Source organism: Oncorhynchus clarkii, chromosome 2 (genome assembly GCF_045791955.1).
Source record: "Oncorhynchus clarkii lewisi isolate Uvic-CL-2024 chromosome 2, UVic_Ocla_1.0, whole genome shotgun sequence".
In the NCBI taxonomy this organism is placed as follows: domain Eukaryota; kingdom Metazoa; phylum Chordata; class Actinopteri; order Salmoniformes; family Salmonidae; genus Oncorhynchus; species Oncorhynchus clarkii.
In genome coordinates, this window is record NC_092148.1 from 19,485,310 (window position 1) to 19,512,930 (window position 27,621).

Below are 27,621 nucleotides of genomic sequence, written 5' to 3' on the forward strand. Positions count from 1 at the left end.
ATTTATTTGTAATTTTTCAGTATGATTTGTTTGTGTCACGCCCTGACCATAGAGAGCCCTCAGTTCTCTATGGTGTTTAGGTCAGAGCGTGACTAGGGGGGGTGTTCTAGTCATTGATTTTCTATGTGGCTGGGTTGTATGGTTCCCAATTAGAGGTAGCTAGTAATCGTTGCCTCTAATTGGGGATCATATTTAGGAAGCCCTTTCTCTCACCTGCTTTGTGGGATATTGTTTTGTTGAGTGCTGATGTGTGCTCTGTTACTTCACGGTCATGGTTTGTTTATTGTTTATTGCTGGGCCTTGGTCCGTCTATCCTAACAACCGTGACAGTTTGGGTCACAACACATCTAACAATGTAAATTGATGTAAGTGTAATGTAAGTGTAATGGTCCTATTGCTTAGGCTACTGGAGCCATCAGCCATCTTTCCCTGCCTACTTCTCTTATTTTTTCAGCATTTCATGCTGAACCACTTATTTTCCAGTGATGTTCTAGTATTTCCAATAGTACATTGGTGCACATCTCAGAGCTACAGTCCACACGGACCACAGTCCTGCTGATAGGTTTCAGCTCTCTCTCCCTGACATGTAATCAACCAGTTAATGCTACTGACTGGCCAGAGGGTCCACACACCTGGCTCCACAGATTGTAATGAATGTCTAATTAAAAGCCAAGGACAAACACCTGGTGTGCGCTGCCCCTGCTGCCCTTGAGGACCAGAGTTCTGCACTCTTGTTGTAGAACATTAAATGGTTAATGTCAAATAACTTCAGTAGGGTCTTTAGCTTACAGTACTGTACCAGCATGGGGTAGGCAGGAAGAGACCTGAGGTATTTACCATCCACAGAGAGAGGACACAGACAAAGGCTAGAAACAGATAGAAAATGAAAGGTTGAAAGAGAGAACCCCAGATAGCATCCATTTGGTTGCACATTCATGGACATGGAAAATGCATGAGATGTACAGTACAAGGGGCACTTAGACTGGAGGAGACAGAGAGAGAGGGAGAGAGAGATACATTGCATTGAGAGAGAGCGAGAGGGAGAGAGAGGCAAAGCTGAACGGTAGCCCCATAGGACCCCCACCTTACCCGAGACATCCAATTCCTTGTTAACTGGTGGGGAAATGATGTGGGGCTATCCGGCCAGGTAGTAGGCTCTCAGCCAATCAGACTAGTGATGTGTCTCACCCTTAACCCTGACCTCCATTTCTCTAATAATCAAGCTGTGTTCTGCTAAACCATCAGGCCAACAATCCGCTGGAGAGCCGCTTCACACATTGACTGGTCTGTGTGTGTTTGTGTTGGCTCACCAGGCTGTTGGCTGAAAAACTACCCTGTGTTTGTTGGACGTATCTTTGGGGATATATCTGGTCCTGGGTCAGGACCTACTCCCTTTACTATATAACAGACACTAGGTGAGTGTGTTTGTGTTGCAGCAGATTCTGTGTTGCAGCAGATTCCGTGTTGCAGCAGATTCCGTGTTGCAACAGATTCCGTGTTGCAGCAGATTCCGTCTTGCAGCAGGTTCCGTGTTGCAGCAGATTCCATGTTGCAGCAGATTCTATGTTGCAACATATCCCGTTGTTGGCCCATTTGAGTTCTACCAGACCCTACAGTGGCCTTTAACAGCCCTGTATTTGACCTGTAATAGGCTGAGATGTGTGAGCTGCCTGCAGCCTGTCCAGCTGGGTTTCACTCACTTCCTGTTGTCTCCCAGGAGAATTTCTTTGTTTATAAAACCCTCAGAAATGCTGCATGGACTTATTAGTGGGGCAGCAGGAGATGACTAGATAGCAACCAGAGGGGAGAAGACACTGCTAAAAACTGTGAGTGCATGTTTGCGTGTGTGTGCTTATGTGCTTTTTTGCATGCGTGTGTGTATGTGCGCGTACATGCGTGTGTGTTTGTGTGAGCGTGTGTGCCCACACTGCCCAAAGAGAGACAGTGATGACGGAAGAACTGAGTTATTCCCCAGGGATTGTCTGGAATGTGTTGGAGCTTTCTCTCGTCTGGTCCACTCGCTCTTTAAATGACAAAACAGAGACATTACAGCAGCCAGACGTTAACCTCTAGAAGCACCTGTATTTAAAATATGACAGCAGTAAGAGATCGCAGATATATTTATGTCTGTCTGCCACCAGGGCTGAAATGCTACATCACTGAAAGGACAGACAGGTCCACAACAGGTTACATTGCTGTCAGTCATTGTTCTTTTCAGTTATTCTTAAAGGTAACAATGGAATGTAAGAGAAAGTCTTGATGATATGCGGACGCATGCACGGATGCACGCACACACACACACACACACACACACACACACAAACACACAAACACACGCAAACACACGCAAACACACACACACACACACACACACACACACACACACACACACACACACACACACATACACACATACACACACATACACACACATACACACACATACACACACATACACACACATACACACACATACACACACATACACACACATACACACACATACACACACATACACACACATACACACACATACACACACATACACACATACACACATACACACACACACACACACACACACACACACACATACATACACACACACACACACACACACACACACACACACACACACACACACACACACACACACACACACACACACACACACACACACATACATACACACACACACAAACACACGCAAACTCACACACACACACACACACACACACACACACACACACACACACACACACACACACACACAGTTTCCTCCAAAGAAGATTTGCTGATGGAGGTTGAGACTTTTTAGTTGAATTCCTTTTGGGCCTGATTGTCTGAGATAGAGAGAGATTTTGGAGGAAGCTGTCAGCTGCAGTGTGTTATGGGTAATGGGTTTTTAACACTCCATTTCCGTGAAGAGTTCAAGACGAATGCATGAGTGTTAATTCTCGCTCTCTTTCTCTCTCTCTTTCTCTGTTTCTCTCTCTCTCTCTCTCTGTCCGCCTGTCTCGCTCTCTCTCTCTCTTTTCTTTCTTTCTTTCTTTCCTTCTTTCTTTCTTTACTCTCCCCATCTGTAAATCATTGATAAGTGTGTCTGTAACATTAGTAAGAGTGGAACAAATCGAACAGGCCGTAAACATGACACACTATTATGAAACCGATCCAGTAGCTTCTTGTGTCCTCTGTTCTCCTGTTACCCTGGCCAGGTGTGATTGCACACTGTGTTATTAAACCCAATTGAAATGAGAGTTTATCAAAATTGGATTTGTTTTCGTGTAATCATTCTTTTGTGTGTCTGTGTAATCACAGGGAAATATGTGTCTCTAATATGGTCATACGTTTGGCAGAAGGTTAGGATATGCAGCTCAATTTCCACCTCGTTTTGTGGGCAGTGTGCACATAGCCTGTCTTCTCTAGAGAGCCAGATCTGCCTTCGGCGGCCTTAATTCATCTGACTGGTGTCACCTCTGTCACCGTCCCATGATCCTCCATGATCCATCATGATCCCCACGGAACGCTTAGAGAGAAACATGACACGGACAGGATTTGTTCCGACTCTATAGGACCTACCTGCTGTTTTCCAATGATAGAACGGGTACCATCTTCATTCAAACATTGATAGGGCCCATCATATTTTCATTCAACAGTTGATTGTCAATACCATGCAGCCAAAACTCCTTTAATAAAATGGTTGTACCTGCAAAGCGTACACCTTCTGCACTGTTATCTTACCAATGAACTCTAAAAATACGAAAATTAGTTAGAGAAGTGTGGAATTGGGGTCTGAAGTGGCTTAAAAGCAATATACTCTTGAGATCTTCTGAGATTCACAAAGCACATACTACTATTTGTTTTTCTTTCAATGGTGTTTGGTCCTGCTTTCTGCAGCAGTGATATTTCCTCCAGACCTTTATTACAGAGTCTCTGTGTGTGAAATCCTACACAACCCATTTCCTGGATGACTGAAAGCTTTCCATCATCCAGAGTAGAAACCAGTGAAACAGACCGTGCCATTTTTCTACAGGCTGTGTGCCAGCAGGTTCACAAGTGTCTGTTGTTACAGAGTGAATCTGGTGTTGTTGTCTTTAGGCCTCTTGACCCAAACCACAACATCTACTGTACCATGTCCCTCCTTGTGAAATAGCACGTACAGTATAGTAGCTTTCTTAGAGTTAACATTATTGTTTGGTAACAAGGCTGTAACATCAACCAAGCTCCAAGTGCTGTGGCTCTTCCATCATCTACACAGATATAGATTGCCCCTAAGACTGCTCTCTCACATAATACAGCCAAACTGAGCCCTCTCTACCGGAAATTGGTGTCTCTTTTCCTGAATTATATTATCTCTCTCTGTTTCAGCCCACAAGCCCCAAGTTCGGAAAGGCTGATTCCTATGAGAAGCTTGAAAAGCTGGGAGAAGGCTCGTACGCTACAGTATACAAAGGAAAAAGCAAGTGAGTGCCTAAACAATGTTAATGGAATGGTCCAATGCAGCTGTTATTATCTCAATATCAAATATTTTTGGGGTAGCAATTAAATACCTTAATGTGATTATTTTAAATAGTTTTTTTGTCTGGGAGGGGTGTGGGTGGGAAAGGGAAACGTTTGGAACTCTCTTTCTTATTGGTTTACACATTTACAGTCTGGTGATGTCACCAGGCAGGCCAAAACTCCATCCCACCAAAACACTGAAACTTCAGGTGGTCTTTTCAAACAGCTCTTACACTAAAAGGGCATTATAATAATTTTCTCAATTTCACAGTATTATTCCAACCTTAAAGTGTGGAAATATACAGTGGGCAAAAAAATATTTAGTCAGCCACCAATTGTGCAGGTTCTCCCACTTAAAAAGATGAGAGAGGCCTGTAATTTTCAACATAGGTATACTTCAACTATGACAGACAAAATGAGATTTTTTTTCCCCAGAAAATCACATTGTAGGATTTTTAATGAATTTATTTGCAAATTATGGTGGAAAATAAGTATTTGGTCACCTACAAACAAGCAATATTTCTGGCTCTCACAGACCTGTAACTTCTTCTTTAAGAGGCTCTTCTGTCCTCCACTCATTATCTGTATTAATGGCACCTGTTTGAACTTGTTATCAGTATAAAAGACACCTGTCCACAACCTCAAACAGTCAAACTCCAAACTCCACTATGGCCAAGACCAAAGAGCTGTCAAAGGACACCAGAAACAAAATTGTAGACCTACACCAGGCTGGGAAGACTGAATCTGCAATAGGTAAGCAGCTTGGTTTGAAGAAATCAACTGTGGGAGCAATTATTAGGAAATGAAAGACATACAAGACCACTGATAATCTCCCTCGATCTGGGGCTCCACGCAAGATCTCACCCTGTGGGGTCAAAATGATCACAAGAATGGTGAGCAAAAATCCCAGAACCACACGGGGGGACCTAGTGAATGACCTGCAGAGAGCTGGGACCAAAGTAACAAAGCCTACCATCAGTAACACACTACGCCACCAGGGACTCAAATCCTGCAGTGCCAGACGTGTCCCCCTGCTTAAGCCAGTACATGGCCAGGCCCGTCTGAAGTTTGCTAGAGAGCATTTGGATGACCCAGAAGAAGATTGGGAGAATGTCATATGGTCAGATGAAACCAAAATATAACTTTTTGGTAAAAACTCAACTCGTCGTGTTTGGAGGACAAAGAATGCCAAAGAACACCATACCTACTGTGAAGCATGGGGGTGGAAACATCATGCTTTGGGGCTGTTTTTCTGCAAAGGGACCAGGACGACTGATCCGTGTAAAGGAAAGAATGAATGGGCCATGTATCGTGAGATTTTGAGTGAAAACCTCCTTCCATCAGCAAGGGCATTGAAGATGAAACGTGGCTGGGTCTTTCAGCATGACAATGATCCCAAACACACCGCCCGGGCAACGAAGGAGTGGCTTCGTAAGAAGCATTTCAAGGTCCTGGAGTGGCCTAGCCAGTCTCCAGATCTCAACCCCATAGAAAATCTTTGGAGGGAGTTGAAAGTCCGTGTTGCCCAGTAACAGCCCTAAAACATCACTACTCTAGAGGAGATCTGCATGGAGGAATGGGCCAAAATACCAGCAACAGTGTGTGAAAACCTTGTGAAGACTTACAGAAAACGTTTGACCTCTGTCATTGCCAACAAAGGGTGTATAACAAAGTATTGAGATAAACTTTTGTTATTGCCCAAATACTTATTTTCCACCATAATTTGCAAATAAATTCATTAAAAATCCTACAATGTGATTTTCTGGATTTTTTTCTTCTAATTTTGTCTGTCATAGTTGAAGTGTACCTATGATGAAAATTACAGGCCTCTCTCATCTTTTTAAGTAGGAGAACTTGCACAATTGGTGGCTGACTAAATACTTTTTTGCCCCACTGTATATAAAACACAGGAAAATCACGTTTTTGACTGCACTTCATTTTCCACATTTCCTACATAACTGTATATGACCAATTGAAATGCACATAGCTGCTTGTAATCATGAAGCAGTAAAGTGGTTAAGGATAATAACAATTACTATCCATATTCCATATTCATTTATTTTCCATATTACACTAATAAAAAATCTGCACTTCCCAACCATGAAATACAATTTGTTTTATTAAATCATTTTGGAATGGAATTATTTAACGATTGTTTAAGAGTTATTGTTATGTTATTTTCCTTTTTTCCTGTTTGTGCATAGCTGTAAAATTCCCCAGGTTCTGATAATTAAAATGTAGCAAATGAAAATGTCATAGCCGTAAATGGATTGAAATGTATTGAGGCAATTTCTCACTGTAATGAAGTTACTTTGTATGTGTTTTTCTTCACTACAATGGATTTGATTGGTGAGGTTCATTTTATTTAATCTTCTGGTCTTCTACTAAGTCTCACCTCAGTGCTCCTAAATTGCATTTCATTGACTTACAGAAATCTACCATTCTCTCCATTCACTGCCTGCCTCATTATTGAGTCCTTTTTTCATGGGATGAAGTGTAACTTGTTGGGGTGCCTTATCTTCTTGTTGCCAGGGTGAACGGCAAGCTGGTAGCCCTGAAAGTGATTCGTCTACAGGAGGAGGAGGGGACACCGTTCACCGCCATCAGAGAAGGTTGGTCTCTGTCACACCCTGAAGGGTTACATTAGGATAGGCTCCTGTACAGTCTAAATACTGTAGAGTTCACTTTAATTGGACTTGAAGAGTTTGAAGATACGGTTAAGTGTTGTTATTCTAGGTACTTGGGTTAAGTGGACTTGTTGTTTGTGTAATGGTGACTGTTTAGTTCAGAGGGTTGTCAGAGAGAGGGGTGCTAACGTCTCTAACAAAAAAAAAATTCATCTAGAAAAGCCAAATCTGAAGCCTTAACAAGCACAGCCCAATTTATTAAACTGCCTCTGGTGTTAGTTAGATAAGGATCTGACTGAGTTTCAGCCTTATGAAAACCAAAAACCCATCCCATGGGCCATGTCTACCTTATTCGTCTGCATAGCGTTCCATCATGGCGCTGGGCTAAATCACTTCAGAGGGATGTTCTTGGCGCTGGGGTGCTTTCTCCTGGTCCCTGGCCGTGTGTCACAGCAGGTCAAGTTGTGTGAAGGTCAGCTAGCAGCCCTTGGTGTTCTGGCTAACTGGAGCTGAGTGGCTAGAAGGCTTGGAGTTTCCTGAATGTGAGGGTGGGTGTGAGAAATATGTGGCAGACTCACCTCCACAGGCAGAGCTGAGCCTGGCTGGGCTGGAGCCTTGCTTCATTTAGATGAGAAAAAGAGTGTGGCTGTTTGATCTGTGGGATCCTGGGCTGATGAACTGAGCTGAGAGCCATGCACCAGCCCCTCTTCACATTGCATCATCCCCGCCCCAGCCTCCCTCCCTTCCTCCCCATCCTTCTCTCCCCCGGTGAGCGGATCAGAAAAGCACTTTGAAATTTAACTAATTCAGCGATTACTGGGCCGAGATGCTCCCAGAGTGGAAACGTGGACAGAATTACATTGCGGTGTTGAAAGCAATACCTACAACCCTGAGAGAGGACCCAGGTGTGTGGTTGTGTATGAGTGTGTGAGTGCATGTGTGCTTGCGTACGTGTGCGCATCCGTGCATGTATCTAGGCATACGTGTGTGTGTGCATGGGCATACACAATAACATTACCAACACAGTCAGCCTCTGTGTGTCAGGAGGGATGTAGGGAGAGCCTGGTGCATAGACTGTATAGATCTTTACCTAAATTGGTGCAGCAGCCTTTGAGGTACCTCATGTCTATACCACTAGGACAGATATGCGTGAGACGAGCATTGCCTTTTATCTTTAGGGGTTTCACTTTAAGTGTTAATGCACAATGGCTCTGTGCTGTGTGCTCTGCTCTGCAGATCAGGACGCCATAGGTTCTCTCTCTCCCTGTGCCCTTGAAACAGAATTGCTGTTTGCTAAATTAATCACATTCGCAACAGTCTGAAAATCCCATTTAGGCTTCTCATAATAAAAACACACTTAATATGCCGCTCCCGCTCTCTGTTCTAAATGAAACCGTTCCCTGTGTTGTTTAGCTCTTAACGAGATAAGATTTCTGACAACTGTTTGTTTGGCCCAGCTGTGGTGATTGTGTCTCCTCAGTAATGGGTGGAGGGAGAGGTGGAACCGTAGTGCCTCAGATCCCATCTTTCAAACACATGAAAAGGCGTTGTGTGAAGTGTTCCCTCCCTCCGTAGCCGTCAGTTGAAACAGCGCAGCACGGCTCCTCCATCGAGGGTTTAGAGCGACGCTGACCATTACCACTAATTGCTCTGTTCACGCCCGGCCCGCAAGCTGACACAATAGACACAGAGCTTTGCCTCCCAAATAATGTGATGGTCCCTCCCCAAGGCTTTGGCTTTCTCTTTCTTTACTCTCTCTCCCTCTCTCTCTCTCTCTCTACTTTCTCTCTCTCTCTCTCTACTTTCTCTCTCTCTCTCTCTCTCTCTCTCTCTCTCTCTCTCTCTCTTTCTACTTTCTCTCTCTCTACTTTCTCTCTCTCGCTCTCTACTTTCTCTCTCTCTCTCTACTTTCTCTCTCTCGCTCTCTCTCTCTCTCTCTCTCTCTCTACTTTCTCTCTCGCTCTCTCTCTCTCAAAGTTTCTACTCTCAAAAAGTTGGTGGCAAACTCAAACCAGTTATATAACTATTTCACCATAACCGCATTGACTCCAGTGCGATTCATGATTGCCATAGATGTATTTGAAATGTCTCTGGTAGTAATTATTATATCATTTATTTTTCTGTTCCATTTCATTCCATTCAATTATTTTCTAATCATTTCTGTTATATTCTATTCTAAATCGTACTATTGACTATTACTATTACCATCCGCTATATTCTATTATATTCTATTAGGCTATATTATATTATACTATATTAGGCTATGTTATATTCTATTATATTAGGCTATGTTGTATTCTATTCAATTAGGCTATATTATATTATATTAGCCTATATTATATTATATTAGGCTATATTCTTTTTTATTATATTTGGCTATATTATATTATATTAGGCTATATTCTATTCTATTCTATTAGGTTGTATTATATTATATTCTATTAGGCTATATTATATTATATTATTTTAGGCTATATTACATTCTATTAGGCTATGTTCTATTCTATTCTATTATTTTAGGCTATGTTCTATTCTATTCTATTAAGCTATATTCTATTATATTATTTTATATTGGGCTATATTCTATTATATTAGGCTATATTATATTCTATTAGACTATGCTATATTCTATTATATTTGGCTATATTCTATTAGACTATGTTCTATTCTATTATATTAGGCTATATTCTTCTATTATTTTATATTGGGCTTTATTCTATTCTATTATTTTCTTTATCATATTGTAAATAAATGGTAATACTGATGGTAGTTTAGCCTGTAACTGCTTCATCATGATAATAATACTGTATCCTGTGTTTTCCTAGCATCTCTTCTGAAAGGTCTGAAGCACTCCAACATCGTGCTGCTCCATGACATCATCCACACCAAGGAAACCCTGACTCTGGTCTTTGAGTATGTGGTGAGTGTCAGAGAGCCATCTGGATATGTTGCACAGAGCTTCATGGGTACTGTAGTACATCAGGTTACAGGGCTAGCTCAGAACAGGTATTTGAGCCAACTGGATATGTGAGTCAGCAGTAGAGGATCAAGATATTTGATTTGTGTAAAATGTATTTTAAGATGAAATTCAAAAAGCCACAGTTTCATTCTAGAAATAGAATAACTAACTTGTTTTATGGTTTTATTCATTTGACTTCTCACTCTTCAGTTATTGACATTGACTTATTTAATCCCAGTCCAAAGAGACATGAGCTCTGGCTAGTTTTACACACATATTCTTTGTTTATAAGATGGTTGAATGTTTAGTAATGTTTTGTCTTGTTAAAAACAGAACCCAAGCCTGGGACATTTTCCTCCAGGCTTTGAACAGAAACAGTGATCCGAGTGCCATAGAATGGTGGCCTAACCACGAGTGCCCAGCTTTGAACCCAGCCCTGGCATCATGGGGGAACATTTTAATTGAGGGTTGCTTTCTCTGTAGGTTTTCATAGCACACATACACTTGCTGTGGACAGCAATAGCAGCAGGAGTTCCCTCTCTCTGCTGTAGAGTAGTGCGGCCTGCTGACTGCTGACATAAATGCATAATATCCACTGATAAGTTCAAACCAGCCAGAATACCAATCTCTAGGAGTAGTAAAGTCTCTGCTCAGCATTACTCCAATAGACCATATATTTACATTTATTTAAGTCAGTTAAGAACAAATTCTTATTTTCAATGACGGCCTAGGAACAGTGGGTTACCTGCCTGTTCAGGGACAGATTTTTCAGCTCAGGGATTTGAACTTGCAACCTTCCGGTTACTAGTCCAACGCTCTAACCACTAGGCTACTCTGCCGCCCCAGGGTATAAGCTCAACCTCTGACATAGACATGCAAAACAAGACCCAGCCGTCTCTCAGAATATCCTGAGTTATCTTTCTAAATAGTCCCGTTCCATGTTTGTTTTCATCCGTGCTCTGTGCTATGTGGCCTGGTGCATCAGATCAAGAGCCAGTTCTGATATCGTACGGTATGTACGCTAGTCTAGTGTGTGGGCCCCCTGTTGGTCAGAAACAGCATGGTTCAGCAGGGTCAGTGGGAACATCTGCTCCTGGTAATACATTCTGACCAGATCCTCTGAGAGATGACAGAACCAGGCCCTGGGCAGTCTGTAGCTGGTTGTAGGGATTCTAATGAGGATGCTCTCTGGCCTTAAAGTGTACATTTTGATTACCTGGAGAACAGAGGTCAATTTGGATAGAAGGGTTGTGGAGGTCTTTCAGTGCTGTTTCTCTGCTCCATGTGCAAATATAAGAGCTAACCAATTTAAAGTATATATATTCATCAAGTAGATGCTGTCTGTAAGTGGACACGGTTGACAAGGATCTGTCTTTATTATGACAGAACACCCTTCTCTCACTGTGAATGTTGAACAGACAGAGTGAATAGCGTATATTTGACAGAATGGGTAATGCAACACTGTGGATCTGTGTGTTGTCGTTGGTGTGGAGACAGTTTTTTATTTGCAGCTCAGCCAGTTTCATGCTGTTCTATTCTGCTGTGTTCAGACCTGTAATTCCAGACTCTTTCATATACAGAAGGCTCCACACCAAGCCAAATCAATTCATTCTCCTCATTTAGCAGGTAATGACAATTGACAGGGAGCGAGCGGGACCGAGAGAGAGAGAGGTAGAGAGAGGGAGAGAGAAGAAATGGAGAGAAAGTGGGGGTGAGAAAGATATGGAGAGAGGGAAAGACAGATAGGGAGGGAGGGAGGGAGGGAGGGAGGGAGGGAGGGAGGGAGGGAGGGAGGGAGGGAGGGAGGGAGGGCAGGTTTTGAGTAAGGTGGACAGGCATGGCTGAAGCTTGTTTGAGCGTCTGGTTGAATTATTCATGAAAGGGAACACATTTATATCTGACGGTGTGAGGAGCAGCGGGGGTACGCAAATATCACCCAGCCCCACGAGCTGTGGTGTGTGTGTGTCCGTGTGTGTGTGTGTGTGTGTCCGTGTGTGTGTGTGTGTGTGCCACGGGTCTGCTGGCAGAATAAATCACTGAAGTGCAGATCACGGTAATTCATCTTTTCTCTAGACAGACAGACGACTCTGCTTACATATAGCACCTAAAGACATACAGACAGTGTCACTCCCTATCTCATCCCTCCACACAATCACATTAAGGGATTTGTACCAAAGGTACCCTCTGTGGATCATTCTGTTGATATAGACCGGATATCATTCATCCGCAGACGGAGGAGACAGACTGGGGAAGAAAATAAATGTTGCAAGTGACGTCTGCTGCAATTCAATGATTGAGGTTGTGTCTCCAGCCTGGCGCCTTACTGATATTTTATCATGGACGGATGACAGTAGGTCAGAGTTGCCTTGAATAGCAAGGGGAAAGCTATGAAAGCCAATAACTTTTTTCCATTAGCTGATTTTTCCATCCTCAAACCAAGCTCACATTCCAACCAAGGTACATTCAAGACTAGCAACACAATAAACAAAAAGCCAATATTCTCACTGCCAAGAACCTCTCTCTGCTGCTTTTACACTTCAAATGAATATCATCAAATACGGAACAGCATGAATATATTTGTACAAATGTATTTTCACTTCCTTTTTCATATTGACTTATTTTTGGTTAATTGCAATGCATCTGTTTTTATGATTTGTATGTGTCTTTATTTAGACATATTGTAATCTAACGGTCCTCTCTTTCTCCCTGACAGCACACAGACCTGTGCCAGTACATGGACAGGCACCCAGGAGGACTGCATCCAGACAACGTGAAGGTAAGACTGCTGCTCATTATCATGACTATATTACTACAGTAAACAGCACTGTCCTGAGCATCACTAATATGTCATAGAATCCTACAGTTTTTACAGTGTCACTGCTGAGGAGTGATGCCCACACACACGGTTAGATAGGAGCAGTGTCCTGTAGGCTTGCTTAAATTACTCCAATGAACTACAACGTTGAGGAGTAACACACACTGTTAGAGTAGCAATATTTTCCTGTGGCTCTGTGTAGAGGTGTGTTGAGGATGAGGAGAAGGTAGGGAGAGTGATGGAGTGAATGGGGTCATGGAGGATGGGAGGGATGGTGTGAAAAGGGGGTGTTGTGTAGAGGAGTCCTATGAGAAGGGGGGGGGGTGAGTTCAGGCATCGTGGGTTATGTAACACTTCATACCTAATATTGTCACTAAGGATTTCCATAAGTAATGTATTTATCCTGTTGACGACCGACCGCCTGCCTCATTGAAATGCATGTATTAATAATAGAGGATTATTCCCAGAGAGGGGTGTCAGGGGAAAAAACCTGCTTCCACCTCTTAATCTGTAAACATATGCTATGTCCAAAATGGCACCCTATTCCCCATATAGTACACTACTTTTGATCAGAGCCCTATGGGCCCTAGTCAAAAAATAGTGCACTATAAAGGGAATAGGTTGTAATTTGGGATGCAGAGAGTTCCAGTTGTACGACAGGCCAGAACATGTGTTCTCACTATGTCACCATGTAGCCTTTGTGAAAGAATTTTCTCTTTGAAGTATCTGTCCAAACTGGACTAGAAGGTAGAGTTAGAGACAGACATAACTAAATAGACAGAGACAGAGACAGACGTACTGTATGCATGTTACCCAAAGAGCCAGCAGCTAGCGTTAGCCACAATGCTCTCCCTGGTGGGAGGACAGATGGAGCGGGAGAGAGGGAGAGAGAGGGAGAGGAACCAGTACCAGTCTTTCCCTAGTGGGAGGACAGACAGAGTATTGGAGGAGCTCTAATGACCTGGCAGCTGAAAGGAAAACAACCTGACTGTGTGGAGGCAGAGGCTATGTTCCAAATGGCCCCCTATGCGCTATGTGGAGCACTACTCTTGACCAGGGTCCCTAAGGGTGCCATTTGAGGCACAATCAGAGACACAGACCCGGACCAATCATTAGAATCAGCAATCAAAATCAAGATGGAGGCAGCATGGCATATTGAACTGTTTGCCAATGTGCCACTCTTCAGTGCTCTTGTGTGTCAAGAGCCGGAGACACTCCAGTATGTGTTAACTGTAAAATGGAGGGTATAATAGCTATATTTGTAACCAGTGAGGAGCAGAGTAGATAGACAGTAGATTAACAGAGAAAGTGGCTTGTCCTCCTGTGTGCGTGCGTGCATGAGTGCGTGCATGAAAGTGTTTAACTATTATTGTGGAGACCAGAAGTCCCCACAACAAGAATAGTAAACAAACAAAACATTTTGTTAGTCCCCACAAGGTCAAATGCTATTTCCAGGGGGTTTAGAGTTAGAATTACATTAAGGGATAGGTTTAGGAGCTAGGGTTAGTGCAGATAGCCCGGTTAGCCAATGTGCGGGAGCACTGGTTGGTCGGCCCAATTAAAGTAGTATGTACATGAATGTATAGTTAAAGTGGCCAGCAGAGAGAAGTGTTTGCGTTGTTTGGAGTGTGTCTTGTTACAGAACTCCTTCTGAGAGCATAGTACAGAACATGTACCTTTACCCATACAGTTGATTGATTATAGTGTTCTCCTTTAGTATTCTACCTATTATTTAATAGAACTGTCTGTTCTGTATGACATCACCCAAAGCTGCAACAACCTCCCAGTCAGTGACGCTCTTGATGTGATTATATCCAGTCAGCTGAATGGGTTTCTCTTAATGAGATCCAAATACATTGATGTGAAACTGACACCCCTGACAGTAGGGCTGGGCATTATGGCCAAAATATCATATCACGGTATACAAAAAAAAGGACGGTATGATGGTATTTCATGGTATTTCATGTTTTTGAATAATAAAATCTATTAACTTGCTTTATGTGTAGAGTGGCAACACAGACATTATACGTGATTTCAATGGGTCTTTCTCCATTCTGATTGTTTTATACTGTTCAATTCAACCAAAAATGATTTGAGATAATTTCCACACTGCCACGTAGGGTAGCACGATATGGTGAAAACAACCTAGGCCTTATTTTTAACCAAATGCTGCAATTTGAGTTGCGATTTAGAGCAACATGGGTGAACTGTTGGAATCACGGAAATAGAACGATTATTCTAATTCTATAGTTAGAATATAATAGTGGGCACTTTGAAAACAGTGTTGTTGGACTTGACAATGAATGAAAATGCCAGAGAGGAGTTATTGTGACAGGGTAGGAACCAGAGTGTTGATAAGTGTTTCCTAGGGAACCCTATAATCTTTGGCTACATGTCATATTTTCTCTAAGCTACATCATGTAGCTAACATATTCACACTTCTAGTATTCCTCTTTGATTTAGAACAGTGGTTCCCAAACTTTTTATAATCCCGTACCCCTTCAAACTTTCGTCCAGCTGCGTACCCCCTCTAGCACCAGGGTCAGCGCACTCTCAAATGTTGCTTTTTGCCATCATTGTAAGCCTGCCACACACACACACTAAACAATACATTTATTTATCATAAGAATGAGTGTGAGTTTTTTCACAACACGGCTCGTGGGAAGTGACAAAGAGCTCTTCTAGGACCAGGGCACAAATAATAATATAATGATAATCAATACTTTTGCTCTTTATTTAGCCATCTTACATTTAAAACCTTATTTGTTCATCAAACATTGTGAATAACTCACCACAGGTTAATGAAAAGGGTGTGCTTGAAAGGATGCACATAACTCTGCAATGTTGGGTTGTATTGGAGAGAGTCTCAGTCTTAAATCTTTTTCCACACACAGTCTTTGACTGTATTTAGTTTGCATGCTAGTGAGGGCCGAGAATACACTCTCACATAGGTATGTGGTTGCAAGAGCCTCTCAGCGGATCCTGCAGTGTACCCAAGTGGCGTTGGGAGCAACTGCTTGCACACGCATTACCACTCTACTATGTCTCCCTGTCATGGCTTTTGCGCCATCAGTACAGATACCAACAGATCTTGACCACCAAAGTCCATTTGATGTCACAAAGCTGTCCAGTACTTTAAAAATATCCTCTCCTGTTGACCTGGTTTCCTGTGGTTTGCAGAAGAGGATGTCCTCCTTAATTGACCCCCCATAAACGTAACTGACATATACCAGAAGCTCTGCCAGGCCCGCCACGTCTGTTGACTCATCCAGCTGTAGCGCATGTAATTCACTGGCTTGTATGCGAAACAGTAATTGTTTCAAAACATTTCCTGCCATGTTACTGATGCGCCGTGAAACATTGTTGTTTGATGAAGACATTGTCTGTATAGTTTTTCCTCCAGTATTGTCCAAGCCATATATACGGCAGGTAGCTTAGTGGTTCGAGTATTGGGCCAGTAACCGAAAGGTTGGTAGATCGAATCCCGGAGCTGACAAGGTAATAGGTCTGTTGTTCAGCCCCTGAACAAGGCAGTTAACCCACTGTTCCTAGGCCATCATTGTAAATAAGAAGTTGTTCTTACCTGAGTTGCCTCGTTTAATAAAATAAAATATCTGTGGCAGCAAGAAGAAATAAGTCATCCACAATAGTATGGGGCTTGCCTGTCCTAGCGCACCATATAAGACTCTCTTCTATCCCCTTCTTATTCATGGAATCTGTTGCTTTTACACATGTCTTATTACTCGAAAGTCATCTTAGTTCTCGCTCAAAAAACTCCTGTGGCTTAATTTTCAAATTGTCATGTTTAGTTTCTAACTGTCTGCGCAAGAGTGAAGGTTTCCCGCAATAGAGTAACATTTAATGTGATTGGATGTTAATTATTTGACTAGGCTACCTGTATTTGACATTGTGTTGTTATTTCTCTGAACACTAGATGGTTTAATTTTATTTTTGGCAGTGAAACGAGGCTACTCAGCCGAGAAAAAAAACTCACCCAAATGTGTAGCCCCTTTGGAAAATCTAAATGTACTGTTTGAAAATGTCTAGAATTTTTTTTAAATAAAAAATGTGAATGTGAATCCCATTTTTATTTGCCGTACCCCCGTTTGGGAATAGCTCATTTAGAAGATACTGTTGCACAAACAACATTCGGATTTGGTTCTACACCTTATACTGGTATTATTAGGCTGTATAGCTAATTACGTTTGGTAAATACGGTATACCACCCAGCCTTACCTGGCAGGCATTGGTTGACAGTAAAAATCCTATTTAATCAGCATGTAGTACAAGAGGAGCTACCCTAATTGCATTATTCCTCAATGTCAAGTGTAGTATCAATGTCAGGTGGAATATTGATAAATGAGGTTAGTATAATGTAATGGTAACATCACAAAGGCGCATGTCTAAAAACATTCAACAAACTCAACAAAGCACTACTCCAGAGTTCCCTACTCCCTCCCCTCCTCCTCTTTCCCCTCTACTCATCTCCTCTCTTCCCCCCTCTCTATGCCCTGATCATGTGTGCAGATAATGCAGTAATGACATGCTACATTAAGACAGACAGTACTACCCAGATGCTTTCTGGGATAAACTACTACGGGGAACAGGGCGGTAGGGGAACGGTAGCTGGCAGATGGGAGCGTCAGTGTCTTCTCAGCTCATTTAACATACTATCCTACCTCTCCTTCACTCACTCCTGGGCTAAACTCACTCCCCCTGTATATAGTAAAGTGCTGCTTTCAGAGGTTTTCTCAATGACTCCCAAGGTTTCCATTCAATTCAAATACTTCATTAATTATCCCCTCAGGTGCAATGAAGATTTAGAGGTTTGTGTTACGAGATGTTGGCTTTGTCTATGATGTTGAGTTCAGCATGACTGTGTGTGATTGGACTCTCATTCACTATTGATAGGGTTTGAATTAGTAATGTGAACACAAAATACATCCGTTGGAATAACACATATTTTGGGGATTTGTCTTTGCCCCAAATCAGTCAGTATGCATTGGAATTAACCAATGATAAAACAAGCTTACTAAAGAGACTAAATAAAATAAAATAATTAGCAATTGGCAACATGATAATTTGTTCTGTGTTTTTGTGTGCACATATTCCATATGAATAAGAAATGTGTATATCCCATTATATGCTGTTAGTATGATGCATGGTCTCATCCTGTAGTAATTGAATGGGAATATCAGACAATAGAGCCCAGCCTGGAGTCTAGCAGATTACAGAGAATATCTGGACTCAGATGAAATCCACTGTTTTACTGGCCACACTTATACTCTAAACTTTATTGCAAATATCTTTTCATTAAATCAAACAGCGTTAACTTTTCCATTTGAACACTGGTGTAAAAGTTAAAGCAGAGGTATATAAAACAGACATAACATTCAACAGATATACGAAAAGGCTATGATAACAGTTACAAGTTGAGGTGCCGTGTACAGTGTGTAGCCCACACCAGTGGTGTAAAGTACTTAAGTAAAAGTACTTTCAAGAACTACTTAAGTCATTTTTTTGGTGTATCTGTACTTTACTTTACTATTTATATATTTTTTTGACAACTTTTACTTTTACTCCACTACATCCCTAAATAAAACAATGTACTTTTTACTCCATACATTTTCCCCGACACCCACAAGTACTCGTTACATTTTGAATGCTTAGCAGGACAGGAAAATGGTCCAATTTGCACATTTATCAAGAGAACATAACTGGTCATCCCTACTGCCTATGTCTGAGTATTGGAGTATGCTCCTGGCTATCCGTAAATTAAAAAAAACAAGAAAATTGTGCCGTCTGGTTTGCTAAATATAAGGAATGTGAAATGATTTCTACTTGTACTTTTACTTTTGATACTTAGGTATATTTTAGAAATTACATTTACTTTTGATACTTAAGTATATTTAAAACCAAATACTTTTACTCAAGTAATATTTTACTGGGTGACTTTCACTTTTATTTGAGTCATTTTCTATTAAGATATCTTTACTTTTACTCAGGTACTTTTTCCACCACTGACACACACACACGCACACACACACACACACGCACACACACACACACACACACACACACACACACACACACACACACACACACACACACACACACACACACACACACACACACACACACACACACACACACACACACACACACACACACACACACACACACACACACACACACACACACACACACAGAGGCTAGGGTTGGCAGACAAGTCAGGGAGTAAACGTAACCCTTTACACTTGTGGAAATTGGGCCCAAATGTAAATGTTTCTAACAGAATAACTATAAAAAGCATATGCATGACCATGGTAGCAATTGAAAGAGAACATTTTGGAGAATATGAAGAAATGTGCGGTCATGACAGTTCACCTGACACAAGACTGAATCCAAACAAAAAACTACACATGTGGTTGCTTCAGTACCTCAATGGCAAAGTAAGAGAGCTCAAATAAGCACCTTATAATTGTCTCTTTCCTTCAGTCAAAACTGCATGGAAATTACTTAGGAATTGTGCACAGTTTGGAGAGGTGTGTGGCCACTTGGAGACACCAGTTTGACCTCTCACTCAAACCCTTGTAAACATTACACTGTTGATTTTATGCACATTTTTCACAGCAATTGTCAATAACGAAATCTGAAAATACTCCGCAATAACATAATATGCATAATCATTGACATTTTGGAGTAGATGCAAGCTAAGAAAAAATTATTGCAAGGGTTTGAGTGAGAGGTCAAACTGGTATCTCCAAGTGGCCACACACCTCTCCAAACTGTACACAGTTCCTAAGTAATTTCCATGCAGTTTTGACTCAAGGAAAGAACCAATTATAAGGTGCTTATTTGAGCTCTCTTACTTTGCCATTGAGGAACTGAAGCAACCACATGTGTAGTTTTTTGTTTGGAACACAGCCTTGCATCCCCACTATCACACAATTACTGTTGTTGTTTGCACAATCCAGAAACATTCCATTATAAATCACAATCTGGGTCAGGTGGGTATCATTTTATAGATAGACATCAAAGACATCAAAACTATGACATAACACACATGGAATCATGGAATCATGTAGTAAAAAAGTGTTAAACAAATCTAAATATATTTTATATTTGAGATTCTTCAAAGTAGCCTCCCTTTGCCTTGATGACAGCTTTGCACACTCTTGGCATTCTCTCAACCAGCTTCATGAGATAGTCACCTGGAATGCATTTCAATTAACTAGGGTGCATTGTTAAAAGTTCATTTGTGGAATTTCTTTCCTTGATGCATTTGAGCCAATCAGTTGTGTTGTGACCAAGTCCATATTATGACAAGAACAGCTCAAATAAGCAAAGAAAAACGACAGTCAATCATTACTTTAAGACATGAAGGTCAGTCAATCCGGAAAATGTCAAGATCTTTGAAAGTTTCGTCAAGTGCAGTTGCAAAAACCATCAAGTGCTACGATGAAACTGGCTCTCATGAGGACCGCCACAGGAAATGAAGACCCAGAGTTACCTCTGCTGCAGCGGATAAGTTCATTAGAGTTACTATCCTCAGAAATTGCAGCCCAAATAATTGCTTCACAGAGTTCAAGTATCAGACACATCGCAAGATCAACTATTCAGAGGAGACTGCGTGAATCAGGATGAATTCCTGGTAAAATTACTGCAAAGAAACCACTACTAAAGGACACCAATAATAAGAGGAGACTTGCTTGGACAAAGAAGCACAAGCAAGGGACATTAGACCGGTGGAAATCTGTCCTTCGGTCTGATGAGTCCAAATTGGTGATTTTTGGTTTTTGTTTTTTTGGTGTCTTTGTGAGACGCGACAACTGGACAACACACCTCCAGGCTGCGTAAGGGCTATTTGACCTAGAATGAGAGTGATTGGGTGCTGCAATAGATGACCTGGCCTCCACAATCATCCGACCTCAACCCAATTGAGATGATGTGGGATGAGTTGGACCGCAGATTGAAGGAAAAGCATCCAACAAGTGCTCAGCATATGTCCTTCAAGCATTCCAGGTGAAGCTGGTTGAGAGAATGCCAAAAATGTGCAAAGCTGTCATCAAGGCAACGGGTGGCTACTTTTAAGAATCTAAAATCGAAAATATATTTTGATTTGTTGAACAATTGTTGGTTACTATATGATTCTACATGTGTTATTCTATAGTTTTATTGTCTTCACTATTATTCTACGATGTAGAAAATAGCCCATACAGTTAAAGCCCATACAGTCAAAGCCCATACAGTTAAAGCCCATACAGTCAAAGCCCATACAGTTAAAGCCCATACAGTTAAAGCCCATACAGTTAAAGCCCATACAGTCAAAGCCCATACAGTTAAAGCCCATACAGTCAAAGCCCATACAGTTAAAGCCCATTCAGCGCTGTGAAGCGGAGAGCCTGAGCTCTGACGTCCACGTACAGGATAACACTTACACGCACGCACGCGCACGCACGCACGCACGCACGCACGCACGCACGCACACACACACACACACACACACACACACACACACACACACACACACACACACACACACACACACACACACGTTCACATACTCACACTGCAATTAGTACACAGCACAACTAATGATTCATTATGTTCCTGACACCCCGGCCCACTATACCCTCATAAGAAGAGGGTTGTCGCCTTCTATCTGTTCATGATTAGTGTGTAAAAATCCCTCTCTCCTAATTCCTCTCACAATTTCATAATTATGTATCATCCATGTGGTGGAAGTCCCTAGAGGGGAGTGGAGGTGGGGTGACACTATTGATATTCTAGGGAGCGGGCGGCTGGCTGCTATTGACTTTCCAGCAAGGCAGCTTAAACTCTCTACCCCCTCACCTCCCCTCCCTCCTCTGTTTCATCCTACTCTCACGGCTGCCCCTGTTCTCTCCTCTCTTTCTCTCTACCTGATTTTCTTTCTTTTCATTCCTCTGCCCTTCTAGACCACTCCCTCTCTCTGTCTGGTTCTCCCTCTCTCTGTCTGGTTCTCTCTGTCTGGTTCTCCCTCTCTCTGTCTGGTTCTCTCTGTCTGGTTCTCCCACTTTCTGTCTGGTTCTCCCTCTCTCTGTCTGGTTCTCTCTGTCTGGTTCTCCCTCTCTCTGTCTGGTTCGCTCTGTCTGGTTCTACCTCTCTCTGTCTGGTTCTCTCTGTCTGGTTCTCTCTGTCTCTGTCTCCCCACCTCTCATTCTCACTCAGACTAACTTTCTCTCTCTCTCTCTCTCTCTCTCTCTCTCTCTCTCTCTCTCTCTCTCTCTCTCTCTCTCTCTCTCTCTCTCTCTCTCTCTCTCTCTCTCTCTCTCTCTCTCTCTCTCTCTCTCTCTCTCTCTCTCTCTCTCTCTCTCTCTCTCTCTCTCTCTCTCTCTCTCTCTCTCTCTCAATAACTCTAGTGATGCATTTAGCATTTTAAGCCAGATGGGGAGACCAGTCATCTAGCAGATGTCATGTCTGTCACGTGGCCAAATGTCCTGCTAGTATAGTGACCGTGTTGGGCTAGTGAGTGTGACTACAGTCTACGGCTACACATGGAATAGAGATTTCAACCTTTTGCATACATGTAAAGACATACGCTATGAATTTGAAAAGCATGCAAAAGCACTCATCTCAGCCCAGCTCTCAGCTAAACTCCAATCAAACATCATTTGAAGTTCACGTGAAATTGCACACATTTAATCAAAAACTGTTTGTCAGTAAGCTGTTATTGTTGCCAAGCCTATCTTTGCCCTTGTACTTTACTTTCTACCATATAATATGCTAATTTGACAGAATTCTCAGTTTTCCTGTCGTCGACAATAAGAGTTATTTTTAAGCAGCGTTTTGATGTTTCGTTTGCAGAGAGAGGGGAGTGAATACATGACTAACCTTTTGATTGCCTAGCCCACTTAATGAGGCAGGGCCTTTTGACGAGTGTGTTTTGATATACATGAGTAAATGCTAATTTCCAGCATTGTGTGTTGTTTCGCATATCGCCCGCCTGCCGAGTTGAGGAATGCTAAACTGTTGACCTGGTGACTCCAGATGCCAGACAGGACTGATCCCTGATTGGACTCCACGGATTTCGCTCTGCCTAATTGGCCGAGACCCTGCTAGTGCTGCTGGGAAGAGAGAAATTGCAATGAAAGATTGGAATGTTGGAATGGAGGATCAGCAATTGCACAGATTCAGAATTCATTATTGGTTGATTGATGCAAAGGGAACAAAAACCACAGGATCTGAACGAGCCATAGACATTGATGTTGTTTTCAGGTGTTGTGTCAGAGAAAAAATAGTAAATATGAGGACATTTATTCACAGTTCATTTTGTGTTGATTCTTATTTTCTCGCCTATTTCTCATTGTTAGAATATGAATGTAACTGAAAACCCATTTGTGGGTGGTTGAAGTCAGAATATTATATTTTTATGACATATTCATAAATAGAACGGACGTTTTTTTTAATGTATTTAATTTATATTGTTTATTTATTGATCTCCTCTCAAGCCTTCGAATGAACCAGTCACTATTTGTTATTGATGTGTGAGATCAGATGGTCATTGTGAGGGCATCTATTTGATCACTGGTCAATAGTCCAAGCTGAGGAAAAGATGGGAGGGGTGTTCTGGGTTGATTGGCTAGTATTGACGTTGGGGAGCGGAGTGAGGGTGTGGGAGTGTGTGTGCGTGCAAGCGTTATAGAGTAAATGATGTGGTGTAAATGAGTTGTGGAAGTTAATATACCAGGGCTGGTGTTGTGTTGAGGCTGAATGAAGACATTAACACCTCCTACTGATTAATAGCTGTTATGACTCGTCTAGGGGCAGGAAAGCCTTTCTCTGTTACGTATGAGTCCAAACAATGCTATGAATCAGCCAGAGAGATGGAGAAGAAGAGAGATGTAGATACTAGATGGACAAATAGCAGGATAAAAAATAAAAACGTTACAAGGAAATATTGCTATTGAGACAGCATAGTGGATGACTTGGAAATCCATTGGAGACACATGATCGACATTGTTTGAATGATTCATGATTAGCCTACTCAAATTAAATTTCTCATGAATCTAATGAACTCGTGAATTGAATGATTGAATCATTCATAGATATTACATCTAAATGATGAATGATTATCGGTGGATCTCCTCTCTGTCTATCAGTTGTTCCTGTACCAGTTGTTGAGAGGTCTGTCCTACATCCACCAGAGGTATATCCTGCACCGCGACCTCAAGCCTCAGAACCTGCTCATCTCTGACACTGGAGAACTCAAACTGGCCGACTTCGGTAGGTGGCTTTGCTTTGTCTGACTAGCACTCTTGTATTTCTGTGCTTCTCTCTGTCTCTGTATGTCTCTGTCCCTCTTGCGCTCTCTCTCTCTCTCTCTCTCGCTCTCTCTCTTCTCGCTCTCTTCTCTCTCTCACACTCTCTTTCTTTCTTTCTTTCTTTCTTTCTTTCTCTCTCTCTCTCTCTCTCTCTCTCTCTCTCTCTCTCTCTCTCTCTCTCTCTCTCTCTCTCTCTCTCTCTGTTTTGCTTGCTCTCTCGCTCTCTCTGTCTCTCATGTGTATGTGTGTGTGTGTGTGTGTGTGTGTGTTAGACCTCTCCTGAAGCGGTAGCACCATATGGCCAGTCTCCTTTCATGGTGCCCAGCTCTGTAAATACTACCCACGCGGTTTGACTGGTTTCCAGAGGGGATCGGCTCAGACTGGCACCACAGACCAGACAAAGACTGCCTCACAGGAAATCATCCCTCTATCTCCAAATCCCTCCATTCACCCTTCCATCTATCCCTCTCTCTCCAAATCCCTCCATTCACCCCTCCATCCATCCCTCTAGCCACCCAGGCAGGGGAGACACCTTCATCAATAATGTAAACCCCCCCTCATTATAGAGTAGACATATTACTGGAAGGCAATGAGAAAATAATGGACAACATGCTAAATGCGAAAGAATGGAAATCCCATGGAAATACTGCTGTGGATTCACACACACATAGACACGGTCAGCCCTAGCCTAGGGGATCTCAGTGACATATGTGTTCTGAAAGGAGAGGACGAGGGTACCGGGGAATAGGAAGGGGGATAGAAAGGGGGGGGGGGGGTAGTGGGAAATGGGGATAAGGGGGAGGAATGAGGGGCTTGGAGAGCATGAGAGAGGAGAGAGAGGGGAGGAAAAGGCTGACTTCCTGTCAGCCTCAGTGGCATGGGTTCTGTGTCCCTGCTGGTTGATTTGTTTCTGGACCTGATCCAGAATCATCCTCAGCTCTTTGTGTGTTTCTCTGTCCTAATGAGTAGCACAAACAAAGGCAAACAAGTGAGGGTTATGAAAACCTTAGATGGTTAGACTGAAGGATAGAACAAACTGAAGTAGTGTGTGTTTGTGTGTGTGTTTTTACGATGGTGCCAAGGTGACCGTAATCACCTATCTATCTACACACACACTGTGCGAATGAGAGAGACAGGATTTGGTATATGACAGCTGCTGTTGTCATAAAGGTGATGGAGTCTTGGAGCATATGGCTATATTTTTGCCTCTCTCGCACGCACGCACACACACACACACACACACACACACACTGTACGTCCAGGACACTTAATTCTCTGCACGTGCAAGTGTGTGTTACTGTTTAGTGTGTGTATTGGTTTATAGCCTGCAATAGACATTTGCGTTTTCATGCTTGACTATCATCGAAGAAGAGAGTCGTAACTAAGACATTGTTTCTTTGTGTGAGACTGAATTGCAAATGTGTGTGTGTGTTCATCTGTATGTGTGTGCTCATCTGTATGTGTGTGCTCCCGTACATAAGTGTGTGTGTGTCTACAATCTCTCAACGGGGTGTCTCTCGTGTGGCGTGGATCATTCCCAGTCATTCAGATGTGGATATCTCAGTGTGTGTACTATTAGAGTCCTCCCTTCTCTCTCCTCAGAGTGGTGTCTCTCCTCTCTAATCCTGCTCCAGTCAATGGGCCCGCAGCCAACTCCATCTCTGCTAATTGTATCCATTGTTTGGCAGCAGAAATGGAAAGTCGAGCTCTCCTGTCTCTCTCTCTGATTGTCTTTGTTCTCTGCCCTGCTGTGTGTAGGAGCCTCACAAAGACCATTTCCTCCACAATCACACTTTATTATGTCTGGCTGTATGGAGGCCTCACCTTGAAACAGACGCAGGCTACTGCGGGAGGTATTATAAGACTATCAACATGTTATATGCTGAGCTTGTTGTCAAACAGAACAAACAAATGTCCCCTAGGTACCCTGAAAACAATGCTGCAAATTACAATCATCTTGCAAATACCTATCCAAATACCTATCCAGCCATTGGTTTAACAATTAACCAATAGATACAGTACATTGCAGTGATGATGTCACTTGTTCTATACTGTATCCACAAAAATGATAGCTTTGAAGACATTGTATAATCTCCCTCCCTCCCTCCCTTGTCAGGTTGTGTGTGTGTGTGTGTGTGTGTGTGTGTGTGTGTGTGTGTGTGTGTGTGTGTGTGTGTGTGTGTGTGTGTGTGTGTGTGTGTGTGTGTGTGTGTGTGTGTGTGTGTGTGTGTGTGTTAGTGATATAGTTTGAAGACAGCTGGTTAGGATAATGATCTGTGGAGAGTGCAGCAATGTGACAATGGAGATGAAGGAATCTGGTTGGAACGTCAGAGGTATCCTCATGGAGGATTCCTGTCTCTGTCTGTCTGTCTGTCTGTCTGTCTGTCTGTCTGTCTGTCTGTCTGTCTGTCTGTCCATGTATGCAGTCATGGCCAAAAGTTTTGAGAATAACAAATATTAATTTTCACAGTCTGCTGCCTCAGTTTGTATGATGGCAATTTGCATATACTCCAGAATGTTATGAAGAGTGATCAGATGAATTGCAATTAATTGCAAAGTCCCTCTTTGCCATGCAAATTAACTGAATCCCCCCAAAACATTTCTACTGCATTTCAGCCCTGCCACAAAAGGACCAGCTGACATCAAATCAAGTCAGTGATTCTCTTGTTAAGACAGGTGTGAGTGTTGACGAGGACAAGGCTGGAGATCACTCTGTCATGCTGATTGAGTTCGAATAACAGACTGGAAGCTTCAAAAGGAGGGTGGTGCATTGGAATCATTGTTCTTCCTCTGTCAACCATGGTTACCTGGAAGGAAACACGTGCCGTCATCATTGCTTTGCACAAAAAGTGCTTCACAGACAAGGATATTGCTGCCAGTAAGATTGCACCTAAATCAACCATTTATCGGATTATCAAGAACTTCAAGGAGAGCGGTTCAATTGTTGTGAAGAAGGCTTCAGGGCGCCCAAGAAAGTCCAGCAAGCGCCAGGATCGTCTCGTAAAGTTGATTCCGCTGCGGGATCGGGGCACCACCAGTACAGATAATGCTCAGGAATGGCAGCAGGCAGGTGTGAGTGCATCTGCACGCACAGTGAGGCGAAGACTTTTGGAGGATAGCCTGGTGTAAAGAAGGTCAGCAAAAAAGCCACTTCTCTCCAGGAAAAACATCAGGGACAGACTGATATTCTGCAAAAGGTACAGGGATTGGACTGCTGAGGACTGGAGTAAAGTCATTTCCTCTGATGAATCCCCTTTCCGATTGTTTGGGGTATCCGGAAAAAAGCTTGTCCGGAGAAGACAAGGTAATCGCTACCTTCAATCCTGTGTCATGCCAAGAGTAAAGCATCCTGAGACCATTCCGGGTTGCTTTTCAGTCAAGGGAGTGGGCTCCCTCAAAATTTTGCCTAAGAAC

At 42.5% G+C, this 27,621-nt stretch overlaps 1 protein-coding gene across 3 annotated transcripts in view; it reads left to right on the forward strand.

The window, feature by feature from the left end:
- LOC139423715 (cyclin-dependent kinase 14) overlaps positions 1-27,621 on the forward strand; it is a 229,164-nt gene that overhangs the window by 59,354 nt on the left and 142,189 nt on the right. For all 3 annotated transcript variants that reach the window (XM_071175337.1, XM_071175331.1, XM_071175343.1), the window contains 5 exons: positions 4,369-4,463; positions 7,033-7,112; positions 9,953-10,047; positions 12,800-12,862; positions 24,046-24,169. In XM_071175337.1, coding sequence (XP_071031438.1) covers positions 4,369-4,463; positions 7,033-7,112; positions 9,953-10,047; positions 12,800-12,862; positions 24,046-24,169 — 457 coding nt within the window. The remainder of the gene's footprint in view (positions 1-4,368; positions 4,464-7,032; positions 7,113-9,952; positions 10,048-12,799; positions 12,863-24,045; positions 24,170-27,621) is intronic.